A 13,593-nucleotide genomic window follows, 5' to 3' on the forward strand; every position below is an offset into this window, starting at 1 on the left:
AAGTTCGTCCCCTTTCGCTGGTTTTGAAACTACCATTTTTCTACAGTTTTAAAAGTAATAGTTAAAAAAAATTACCACATCTATATTAAAAGAATGTTTTCTCATACTAATATATAAATTTAAATGGTCATTTTGGGAGTTACATTAAGTAATTTACAACAATTCCATGAATAGTTACCCTTATTTTGTAAGGCCTATTGAGTACAGATTTCACACGCACTGGATTAGCTTCCCCCTTCAGTTTCAAAAGAAGATTTTAAAAGAGCTTTAATACGAGTGGGATAAGCTGACGTCGGACTAAATGTAAGAAACAGCAGTGTAAAGTTAATTAGCTTGGCTTTCTTTTATTCATACAAATACAAAGAACGTAAACCCACGCGTGTATGCTTAGCGTTCTGGATCATTTACAAGTCGTTGGCTTTAAATCATATCTAAACTTACACCCTGTGTTCCACCAAAAGGTTTTACGATGCAATTCTTGTACTCGATATCTTATGGATAATACTACAGCTTCACCAGCAAAGGGAATGTACATTAATTCTTTATCGACATAAATATTACTAAATAATATATTTAAGAAAGTTAATGTTAAATGTGAAGTTATAGTAATTTTATGCAAAAAATATGAGAATGGCGGTATCTAAACAACACCAATTAATGTGAATGTGGGTGGCAACAGCCCCAGGGCGTACGCTATACATTTGACAAGCTTTGTGGAATTTTACTAATTGCGATAGGTAATGCAATCAAGCCCAAATTTGCTAATTTAATTAATTAACAGCCACTATGAATGTACTTTTTGTTATAATCAATGGACGGATCAAGGTACTACATTTAGAAGTGACACTGTATAGTAATCTTTAAAGGAGTGAATTCTTCATATTTACCTCTTTCACAATACGATTACTTTTAAAATGCTATCCTATCATATGAACGTTTATACAAAAGTAACATTTGAAAGGAGTATATTACTACAAGGAACACCAACTGAGAAAAATATATTTATTGTACAAACATCATAAATGAATGCCTTTAATTATAATTAATTCATAATTTTTACTCGTATACTTTAAATTTCATAATAAATTTACACTAAATACGTTTGCTTTAATCTCAAAGAAAATCACCTGAATTTTGCGTTGTCGTTGATACATAAGAATTCACGCTATTACAAACACAAATGCATTTCCGTCTGGCATAAAACTTTTTTCTAGCTACCAATATAAAACAGAAAATTTTTCTAAACAAATAAAAAGTAATAAATTATGGTATTTCCAATTTCTTATTTTAAAATATTAACTATAGTTGGCCGCAAGAAAATAGTCCTATGGAGGCTGTAGCGTCTAACCACCCTCCTCCCCCCTATAACCCTCGCCTAACACTAACACGTGCAGTTTTAAACGTAACAAAAATTAATAATTTTTGTTAGTAAAAAATTTTACTAATAAACCAACATAAACTGTTACGGTAAACAAATATACTTAAATTATATTTCACTCATCTGTTTTGAAAAAAATCCAAGAAGACATTATACAACCTAGAAGCCAAGAGCCATTTTACACTCATGGATTTCAATCGAAACTTAGTGTGTGATACAATCCAAGTTAGCTCTCGGCTACTAGGCTACTACCCTCATAGTCACTCATGGCAGAAACATCCGGTGGACATCAACGATTTGGCAACACCGCCTCAAACGTGATTAGACTATTTTTCTGCGGACTACTCTAGTACTGTTGTACTACAACTTAACTACTCGCATATTCATAGTTCTTGCCTTATTTTTAATTTTTATAATTTATCTCACAGTTAAGTTTCTAGTAATTCTCGTACAGCTAAATGACATAACAGACTATATTAAACTTAATGTTAACAAATTATAATTGTGCTCTAGTTTTAAACATTCATTGCATAGTTTCAAAAATGTTTGTACAAGAACAATCAATCAGTTCACTACTGAATACAATACATGTAAGATTTGGTCTTAAAGATAGATCGTAAGAATCTAATATTTTACATATATACAATTATAAATCGTAATCTTAGAAACACATAAAACACTAAACATGATTTTAAATGCGTAATTAATTAGGTTAGTTCATTTTGCTTAAAATGTTTTTTGTTAAAATACAATGTCTTTTAATTAATTGGGAATAAATATTACATAAAAACTTGTAAAATATATAGTATTGGTTCACTCATCATCATATTTCCTTCTTAACCCTGTAGTGCATTTTACCCATTTCTAAATAAAACAATATAAAAATTAAAAATCAATCTGTTAAGATTTTAGGTGTTTATGAATTACAGGTTTCAGTGCGGTAATATCTCAACACGTGGGGTTATATAAAAAACAAAAATTACCGATTACTTCTTACATATCTGCACAATTTCTGTTGGCCAATTAAAACACGATGTAATTAAAAATAAAAAGTATTATTTTCATGAGTGCATAATCACGATATCTCCAAAATCATTCTAGATAGAAAAAACGTTTTCATAACAAAAACTTTAAAAAAATTATTAGCACTCTAGAACTCTTTTGGTTTTTCCTCTAGGTTAATAAATAAAGTTTTGAATGGGTTACAAGTTTGAACGGTGGTCGTATTGAAACAAAAAGGCTTACCAAGCTGCCCAACGAAACGTAACTTATTTTAAACGTCAAGGAATTAAAAACTGTTCTTACCTTTATTAAAGATTGAATAACAAATAGATATTTGTTAACTATAATTATAAATTTTATTCACTCATTATCTCCTTTGGTCACTCTATTAGTCACGAAAATAATAATTTCAGTACATTTACACAAATGTATTCGTTGCCATTCGTAAGACTGGATTGCACACCAAATATAAGGAAAGTGCGGCTGGACGGCGGGTAATTGAAGAAGTATTTGTACAATATGAGACTCTATGGTCATCTGGCGAGCACGTAAACGACAATAAGGGTTCTAACGATAGAAGACGGTCGCCAGTCCGCAGAGTGGCTGAGAGCACTAGCGTGACAGCTGAGCTCTTCAGGGTAGATGTCCAGGAGGGGAGTCTGGCGGCCGGTGCGAGGGTCTGTACAGGTGGCGGCACGAGTAGCTAGCACCAAGTGCTGGGCGGCGTCTAGTGGGGCTGTGTGGATCTGTAGAGACTCCCGCAGCCACCGCCGCAGCCAGTGTCCCAGCCACACCAGCCCGCAGTCACACAGCCATGGGTTGTCATGTAGCAGAAGTCCACCTGACATAAAACACATAGTCAACCGCAGAATGTACGGAATAATACCATATAAGTACAAGGTGTTCAAGTGACTTCTACTGGAATATAAGAACACATCTGTAGAGACTCCCTAGCTAGTGTCCTAACCACAGTCACACAGCCACGGGTTGTCATGTAGCAGAAGTCCACCTGACATAAAACACATAGTCAACCACAGAATGTACGGAATAATACCATATAAGTACAAGGTGTTAAGTCACTTCTACTGGAATATAAGAACACATCTGTAGAGACTCCCTAGCTAGTGTCCTAAAACCAGTCACACAGCCACAGGTTGTCATGTAGCAGAAGTCCACCACCTTACATACATGTAGTCAACTACGGAATTTGAGGCACGATACACTTTAAGGTCAAATTGTTCAGTAACTTCTATTCGACTATAAGAACAAATCTGTACAGACTCCCTAGAAAATGTGCCAGCCACACTAGCCCGCAGTCATACAGCCACGGGATGTCATGGAGCAGAAGTCCACTTGACATACAAGACATAGTCAACTATGGAATGTAAGGCATGATATATTTTAAAGTACAAGTTGTAAAGTAACTTCTACTGAACTATAAGGTAACCTCTATTAGACAATAATAATAAACTTGGTAAACCTACATAGATCCAATCCTTAGATAAGATACATGCTAATCTTCACATTACCTGCGATGAGCTTGGTGCCGATATGCTCCCAGGAGGACGTGTTGCTGTAGAAGGCCGAGGGGTTGAGGGAGAGGAGACTGTTATCCCGCAGGTTAATGGACAAGTGAGCCGTTTTCGAGAGGCCGGCGAAGAAGCCGGCGGGGATGTCCTGTACCTGGGTGCCGGAGATCTCGACTACCAGCTCGCGACATTGCTGGAGAGCGGTCAGGGCACCAGGCTGCAGGGACATGAGAGCGCGACCGGTGATGACAAGGTGCCGTAGTCGGGGCAGTGACACACCGGCCAGCTGGTCCGCCAGCACGCTCTCTCCCATGGTGACTGTCAACTTCCTGAGGTGTCATAAAGTCGTAACAAAATATTAATGATTTTGGTCGTCAAAAGAACAATAGAAAACTAAGTAAATTACATAAAGATACGAGGATTATGAGCAATATTTCCGCAGAGCAGCAAAAACTAGGATTGATCCAAAACCAACTAATTTTGGAAATGTGTTCACAATATTTTCTTGTAAAATGTACACGATTTGATTTCTAATAAACAATTAAATGTTAGTAGCAACAAACACTTTACTAGTAATTTTTTTGAAGAAACAGTTAAGCTCTAGTTTGATATTCCACGTTCAAATATATAAGTCATTCCCACGTGGTTTTAGTATTCCTAAGTAACAACCAGTGCAGAATAAGAAATATGAGGAAATATTATTGAAAATGTATAGTAAGGGCTCAATTGTATGAATTTTATGTACATCTTCCTTACCCGCTATAGTAAGATCCTTCCACATATAAAAACAATTTGAAGTCGTTTACATAATAATTAAAATCCATAAAAGAATAAATTATTCTAAAAGGCTTTTTTTTATTAAAGTAAAAGTATTCATATTACAAAAACGATATATTTTCTAAAATGATGGAAATTGGAAGCGATATCAGTCTAATAAACAAAATGAAATAGCACAACGATCCATCATACAGGGTCGATACATCACATTTCAATTAACTGTAGGTGCCCAATCTTCAATTTCTGTTATAACAAGCTTTGATGTATTACGTTAATATAAAGGATGTTTTCGAGGCATTGTACCAACGAACCTTCAGCACACATCACTTTCTCCAAATAAGTCGAATATTTCTATAATATGTACTAATGTCCTTGGTTTTCCACAATGGTCACATAACTCACAATGCTTTTTAATTACAGAATTGTTAATTTTGTATACTTGTGTTAATAAGATCTCATTCAGAGCTCAAATTAAAGAAATATTGTGACTAGTTTCCAAGTGCCAGCTGTTTAGAAGATTCTCCAGTAATTTACACAAAAACCGGAAAAAACAGCAAGAAACTTACAAGATATATAATAAGTTTTTTATGTAATTTAATTTAAAAGCAAACAACATTTGAATTTTTTCTGATATTGTGTGATTTTGCGTAAAAATAGGATGATGTTAATACTGTAGTAGTATTCATATTTATTTCAACAACAAAAATTTGCATAGTAAAATCATTTATGAGGTATACACGGATCTTATCAATACAAATAAGTATACAAAACAGCAATCCAAACAAAACGTTTTAAAGTTACAAACCTTTACCTAACAAAACACATATATTATATATAGACGAAAGTATAAGCATTTAGAAAACATGTTTCATTTTTAATTATGATGGGGTTAGTAATTTCCTTTCGAAGTTATTAGAAAATCTATAATTTCATAGTGAGTATCACAACACGAAAAAATTATAATGGTTCCAACCATCTCGCATTATCAGATACATTATAATATTGGTATACAGGACACTCCATCTTTAGTAATCAATTCCTATTTCAAGTATTAGAGTACTCATATATTATCGTGAATGAGAACTATTTTAAAACTATTAAAGTTAACACATCTTAAGGCTTAATTAAACGTAATATTTTATACTAAGTGGCCTAAAAGTATACCACAAGAGAGGAAAGATCTGAGTATTGGACGGTTATACGCTATCAATGGAATGTAGAGCAGCCTAACAATCGATACGTAGCGAAAATTCTCGACCTTTATCTAATAGTGTACAAACACTACAAATACTGAATTTTATGTACGCCAAATCTGGCACAAACCGAATGGGTAATCTTTAAACCTTCTACCTTCTGACCATCGAATTCCTGCTCCAGTGTTTCAGATGGCGTAATGTGGTGGCGAAGTAAGAATCGACATTGATTTTCTTGTTAGGCTCCTACATTCGCCTGTGCTTGTTGTGTCGTGTTCATTCAATCCTTGAAACTTTGTGTTATATTTTTAGTAACATATAACGATGGCAAATGTCCGAAATCCCGTTAGCTTTAATAGCTTCTAGAGTTGACTCATGAGTAGAGCGACATTCACTCCCTCACCTGAGACACAGTACACAGAGCTACTTATATGTCGATTGTAAATTCCTTTACTTTTCCCTTGTGAATTTTTAAGAGACCGTCCTTTCCTTACGGCTTGTATTATAAAATTATAAATAAAATTACAGAAATACCTCTTTGAAATAACAGGTTTTTTTTCTAAACGCACTTTACTATTTATTTTTATTAAACTAGTAAAAGAAAAGATTAGTTTTTCTTAGTGTATAAAGGAAGTTATTTTGTTTAAAATGAAATATATAACTTTGAAACGGTCTCTTTTAGATATCGCGTATAATTGGAGTTATATAAAAGTACTGGAACGGTTAGGCATTTTCAACCACCATAAATAAACTAAAGAATAAAAGTTTATATTCCAATACTATTTATAAATATTTACCGTTTTATGCAACATCATCACATAAGGAGGACAGCCCAAGAGGTGTAGGTAGAATATGTTGACATATTCTCTTTTGTTACTTTAGCTTTCGCGTCAAAATCAGTAATTTATGAGGTTTTAAGCAAATATAACACGTTAACCTCTAACAATATTTTAACACAAGTTTACGTTTATTATATTGGAATATTAAAGAATAGTTTGCAAATAATTTATCAAGAGCTAAAAGTCTTCGCATCCTGTGTCTAAGAATTCTTTTCTTCTCGATCTAAATTGATCAGTTTAAAACCTTTCTTTCTTACAAGTCTCTAGATCATTTCAACTCACAAGTCGTCTCCTCTTAATTTCCATACTTCACGAACCCTTTATTATCAGAACGTTATAAACCGTTCTACTATGATTCTTTTTACCTACCTGAGCAATGATATTTGATGATGCAGCCTACCTGAGCGAGGTGAGACCTTGCAATAGTACAGCGAGAGGGTGCCGAGGTCAGCTCTGCAGACTCAGCGTGGTCAGCACTCGAAGACCTGCCAGACTTCCCGCGTCCCAACGCTCCAGCCGAGGTAACTCCGTCATAGAGAGAGACTCCAGGCGCTGCAGTCCTTGGAAACTCTCTGCCGTCAAAACCTTTTGGCACATTAATTTCAATGGGTTACATTTAAAATAAAACGTGTATTGACTTCTTAAAAAAACCCTAACAAAACTTTCTGAACTATTACAGTTTTTAATTTTAACTAGTATGAAACGTTTATTTATTTGTTTTATTTTGTTTTGTTTTTTGTAATGTATAAGGTGAAATACATTCCTACAAAAAATCTTTACCATCCCACAATCTTTATTGTCCACAATATTTGAATGAAACTTTGGAGAAATGATTTTGTTATTTATAATCAAGGCATTCATTATTTTGTAGCTTATTCAACATTTTTTTAGTGCCTCGCTCCGGTAACTTTAAAACTCGTACTGTGAAAACGGGTTGATTGAAAATGTCCGGTTTATTACTTTGAATAACATGTTCTTGTGTGTATGTCCAAGTCTTTGGTTGTGTATAAGTGAGGTGTCACCAATGTTATAGGTGCTGTACAGTTTTGTTTTGTTTCGTTTCAGTATTGAAAACCAGTTTGAAATATTTTACTAAAAACCATCCGATATATATATATATATATATATATATATATATATTTATTTATTTATTGCATTAAAAATAAAATCATTTGACCTTAGGAATGTAAAATTTCATATGGCATAAAGTTCCCCTTCATTAAAATAATTTGAGTTGGTACTCATTTTCACGGTTGAATAATTCTGGTAAATACAATTATGTGGTATGTACTTTGAACAACTCATTATTTGTATATGAATTAGACCGTATAACTATTTTATTTAATCAAGTACAGAGAAAACCCGATGTTGTATTGAAGTAGGTTATTTTGAAATGGTATATCATTTTTGGAATATATTTATTCTAAAGGGCGTTATTGGCTAGAGATTAAAAACCATGAAGAGCCTGTCTTAAAATATAAATTCGATTTAAATAGATTCTTTAGGATATTACATGAGGATTTGAACTTTTTTTTACAGCTATAAAGTTTCTCCCTTTATACATTTAGAATACGTCGTATGATTCCTTAAACAAACAAAATATTATGATTTGTTTTTTTTTTTCAATATTAAGTCTAATTAAATTATAATTACGTAGAAAATAAAAATTGAATAAATTAGTTTATAATTTGTACAGGAATACATTTTTATTTGATAACAATATCTGTATTGTATCAGCATAGAGTATCCACTTCCATGAATCGTGATTGAACTGACATACATTAACAACAACTGGACAACAATATTTGTCTCGTACTGGTACCAGACTGTTAAATTCTCGTCTGATTATTCTACCGCAGCTGATTGAACACTAAGGGTAATGACTGATTAAGAATTTATACTGGAATGGAATTTGATGATATTATTGGCTGATAAAATACACATTACAATCCAGTCAGGTATTCAATAATAACCTGCTGCACAATGAACTCCATGAGTACCCATCAGCCAATTATGTAAAACGTAGTGGAATCTGCGATCTGATCATCCATTGGCAATATCCATTAAAGAGATTAGGACGAAACTATCGTAAAATTAATCTCTTTAATATTAGCCCTCTTTTTCGTGCAAACAATTTATTACTCCGTAATTTAAAATATGATAGGTCTCCCTGATTAACCTTATGAACACGTAAATTGTTTGCAACGCTTTCTTAATAAATACACTATAAATACATAATATATATGTAAACATTTTAAAATAATATTCGCCTTGGGCTCGAAGGTGGATGTAGACCAAATTCGATTTCATTGTCAGGGAGTTAATTAGACGTAATGTGTTTTACTCGTTTTACTCGGAGGGATTAGTTGAACAGAGAGTTATGTTAAAATATCGATTTACTTATTTATTTGTTACAGATGTGTTTAGTTTAATATATATATATAAACAATCGAAGCTTAAGCATTTGAAGCTTTGTTGCAATTTGTTTTTAGTTGTGTTTATGTTATTTTGACGTGATTGTAAAATTCTCTTTGAATGCTGCCTCATTTCTTGAAACAAGATGTGATTTAGCAGAGTTAGAGTGACATGATATACCATTTATTGAGACTTTTCTAAAAACAAAGATAATATTTTTAATTGTTGAAAATCACGTGGGTGGTAGTAAATACGTTACAAATTATTCAAAACTAATAATATTATTAGTTTTTTTTCGCTTCTTGGTAAAAGCTCTTTATTTACTGCGATTGATATCACACTAATGTGTCATAAAACATGATATTTGATTAATGACTATTGATGATAAAGCTATTATATTTGCCAGTTGGTTAACTCAAACAGCATAATTTTTCCGATCCTACCATGGGTAAGATCAGCGCATGTAACGTAATATATAGACTATTGGAGGTAAGTATGAGGAGAGAGAGCTCGACATTACAGACGGTTTATCATGAATCTCATGAACATAAATGGACATGTAATTGTTTTGTGTGTAAATAGAAAAGATTTTGCTCGAGTATTGATTATAAAAGTTGTGTTTGTCCATTGGTTGACCAATACGTAAAAAAAACTTTATGGAACACGTAAACAATATGTGAAGTTCAAATAAGCATTTTTAAAACCAACTCTGATAAAAAATGTGGTTTCTTAAACTAAATTCTTACATGCACATACTTTAGTTCTATATTCTATACTCATATATAAAGTATAACGTTTTTTGGGTTTGTAAAGTTTTGCAATTAAAACTAAATACTTTTAATTACGTAAATACATTCTTTAAACACAATTAATTTAAAACTATTTATGGAATATTTGCCGACTAAAATATTATTAATTAAATCTAGTTTACCAATTATTTTAACTGCGTATTTCAATGAAATTAAAAAGAAACATTTTAAAATTACTGACGGATGTTTTGATACTATTTGTAGAAAAATTCTCTGTTTATTTTCGAATAATAGCCGTGTATGAACTGGTTGTTACGTAATATTGTTCATATTTTAAACTCTGAATATAATTCAATGTTTAGAGTGAAGACAGCCAAACTTTTACTGTTCAAAATTATAATTATACGTGTTGAAATTGTTAAAATACTTAACAGAACCAAACCATCAACATCATTTCATTAATATTATGTGTTTCATTAATATAGATTATTCTAGCTTATTACCTGCAATGGGTTTGATGATACATCCAGGTGCTTCAACAGAGGAACCCTTGGCCAACAAGGGGTAGGGAGACTACTTAATCTGTTTGAACTCAAAATGAGAGTCTTCAGACTCAAGAGACTTTCTACGGCAGTGGTGGGTAACTCTTGAAGGTGATTTCCCGATAGGTTGAGATATGTGAGTTTCTGCAGAGGGAAATGTGGTGCTGTTCTAAGAGCAGTGAAAGAAAGGTCAAGACGACGAAGTTTCGGGATGTAGTGGAGAAGTTCTTTAAAATTGGCCGTGAGTGGGTTTCTGCAGAGCTGTAAATTCAAAAGGTTACCGAGACCCGTGAACACGTTGTCAGGGAGGATGGTGAGTTTGTTGCGACACAGGTTGAGACTGGTGAGGAACTGCGTCTCATGGAACATAGTACTGTCCAAGCGGTCGATCTGATTGTAGGACAAGTCCAGATGTCTCAGTGTGAAACCGATGTCACCAAAAGACTGGCTGGGGAATATTATGAATTCGTTGTTAGAAAGGTCTAAACCTTCAATTCTTGTGTTCTGAAATACGTCTCTAGGGAGAGTCCGGATGTGGTTCGACGACAGATCCACCACCCTAAGTAGAGGACAGCTGGAGAACTGTGAAACTTGCAGAGACTTTATGTGGTTATGAGACAGATCCAAGATTTGTAAACTGCTCAGTCCAATAAATGCCTTTCTTCTCACGAATACTATCCCATTATGTTGTAGATTTAAAGTCTCGAGTTTACTCGTATTTGTGAAACTAAATGGATTAATTTGATAAATCATATTATAACCCAAATTCAGTCGTGTCAGATTTTCCACGAAGTATAGAAACTGTGATGGCACGTCGCTTAACCTGTTGTGACTTATGTCAAGTGAGTTTATCTTTATTGGTATTGCCTCTTCGCCAACTGAAAGTGCGGCAATTTCATTCCTCGATACGTTTAAACTGATAGATGAACTCGCATTGAGCGTTGAAAATACATTTAATGACAATTCCCTCAATTCATTCAATTGTAAATCCAACTTTTTTAACTGGGACATAAATGAGAAAGCACTGGGATGAATTGTACTAACTCTGTTTTGTGAAAGTATAACTTTCATTAAATTTGGTAACTTATTAAATGCCTTGGGATAAATCGTTCTAATGTTGTTTCCAGTCAGTACAACAGTCTGAAGATTGTGCATGGACGAGAAAGTATTAGGGTCCAAAGCGTTAATGTGATTGTAGGATAATCGAATGACTCTTAGATTTTTGTGGAAGCTGGCGTTGAAAAGTCCTCGAGGTAGTTCTGTTAGTCGATTTGATTCTAGATTTAAATACTGTAATTTATCAAATGTACTCAAGGCACTATTTGATATTAACTTCAAATTGTTGTTATCTAACGCTAGCCAAACGAGAGACGTCAATGGCCGAAGAAAATCCTCTGGAAAGTCGTCTCTGTATAGACCGAAACTAATTTCCAAACTCTCTAAACTTTTTGCAACGTCGCTGAATGTATCACTCTCTATTTCAAGAAGTCTGTTGAAAGAGAGACTCAACTCTCTCAGATTCGGTGTGTTATTAAAGACGTTACTTCCAAGTCGCATGATTCGATTGTTTTGCAGCAATAGAGTATCTACATACTCTCCCCAACCTATGAAGTCGTCTTGTTTCAACTCACGTATTAAATTGTAGCCCAAGTTAACGTGCGTTAATTTGACACACTTTTCCAAAGCCTGTTGAGGAACGTGATCAAACTGATTTCCGGCTAAGGATACAGCCTTTAGAGACTTTGAGAAGTTGGTGAACTCATGATTGTCTAGTTTTGTAATTTTGTTCATAGGCAGGTACAAATATTTAAGTTTCCTTAAGTGACTTATTGCATTAGGGAACTTGGCCAGTAAGTTTCTCTCCAAATCAATATATTCTAAGGTATCTTCTAAGCCCGAAAACGCTCCCTGAGATATGTTATCTATTTTATTCATAGCTAATATTATTCTACCTGCCTTAGTGCCATAAAACACGTTGTCGTTCAAAGTGGTTATGTGATTAGAGTCCAAATTTAAATCCCTGATTACAACAGAACTATTAAAAATCTGATGCAGTTCACTGATCAAATTATCTCCAAGATCAACTTTTTCGAACTGCCTCCTCCTGTGAACCGGCCTCAGAGTCACACTTCGCAGGTTGTTGCCTCGGAGACACAGCCTGACAAGTCTGTAAAGGGGTTCGATATCCGGGAGCTCCGACAAGTAGTTGTGCTGGACGCTCAGAGTTTGTAGCGACTCTGGAAGATTCTCCGCTCTAACAGTCCTCAGTTTGTTGTGGTCCAAGTTCAGCCAGGCCAGACGCCGGAGTGACACAAGCGCCCCTAGCGGCAATTCCTGCAGGTCGTTCTCCCCCAGGAAAAGCGTGTCTAGGGTGTCCCTGAGGTAGCTCCAGTCTGCAGTGTCCAACGAGGATATTCGGTTACTACAAACAGTTCAAATTGTGTCTTACTAGATATATTTCACACAAATTTAGGAAACTTGAATAATTAGACGATTTAATTAATCGAGTTCACATACCTGTGTAAGTTGAGCCAATTAAGCGCTTTGAGGGATCAAAGAGCTTGTAGTGGCAGTTCATCAAGCTGGTTTTGGCTAAGATCTAGCGAGCGGAGTGAGCCAGCCATGCTCCTGTAACACAACCGATGTATTGTTTTGGTATGGAAAAATGTATAATTATTGAAATATGAAGTTATTTATGTACAATTATTTGTATTTTATAAATTGCCCTCACATTGATTGTAAATTGTATAAACTAATTAAAACAGTTCGTTAGAACACTCAAACAGATAAGACCTCTAGTGTAAAAATATAATGGATTAAGCTTTTACAGAATTGAATCAATGAAGCATATTATATGGAGGAGTAAACTATCAGATGGTAGTTAAAAGGTTTATAAAGGTGTTTAAAACTGTTGTAATATTTTCTTAACTACTATAATATTACTTTTCCAACAAATTATGCTAGTAAAAAATAATAATTCAATAAAAGTAATTTAAATATAACGAAAATCTTTTACTTACAAGTTATCTCATAAAATATAATATGATCAATAATATAAGTCATTTTTGCAATAGAAAGTCCCTGGTGAGAAAGTTCATATGTTTATAGCACTCACTCAATGGGAATAATTGAAAGTAAATGCATCTTTTACTATTACTATTAATGTACG

At 33.9% G+C, this 13,593-nt stretch overlaps 1 protein-coding gene across 1 annotated transcript in view; it reads right to left on the reverse strand.

The window, feature by feature from the left end:
• Positions 1-1,945: 1,945 nt before the first annotated feature.
• The window catches only part of LOC124358460 (chaoptin-like), a 62,675-nt gene continuing 51,027 nt past the window's right edge, over positions 1,946-13,593 (reverse strand). Inside the window, 6 exon segments of the mRNA XM_046810756.1 lie at positions 1,946-3,221; positions 3,910-4,238; positions 5,992-5,998; positions 7,171-7,303; positions 10,386-12,846; positions 12,942-13,052. Of these exon segments, the coding sequence (XP_046666712.1) occupies positions 2,914-3,221; positions 3,910-4,238; positions 5,992-5,998; positions 7,171-7,303; positions 10,386-12,846; positions 12,942-13,052 (3,349 nt within the window). The 3' untranslated portion in view covers positions 1,946-2,913.

The sequence above is a fragment of the Homalodisca vitripennis genome, chromosome 3, assembly GCF_021130785.1.
Source record: "Homalodisca vitripennis isolate AUS2020 chromosome 3, UT_GWSS_2.1, whole genome shotgun sequence".
Classification (NCBI taxonomy): domain Eukaryota; kingdom Metazoa; phylum Arthropoda; class Insecta; order Hemiptera; family Cicadellidae; genus Homalodisca; species Homalodisca vitripennis.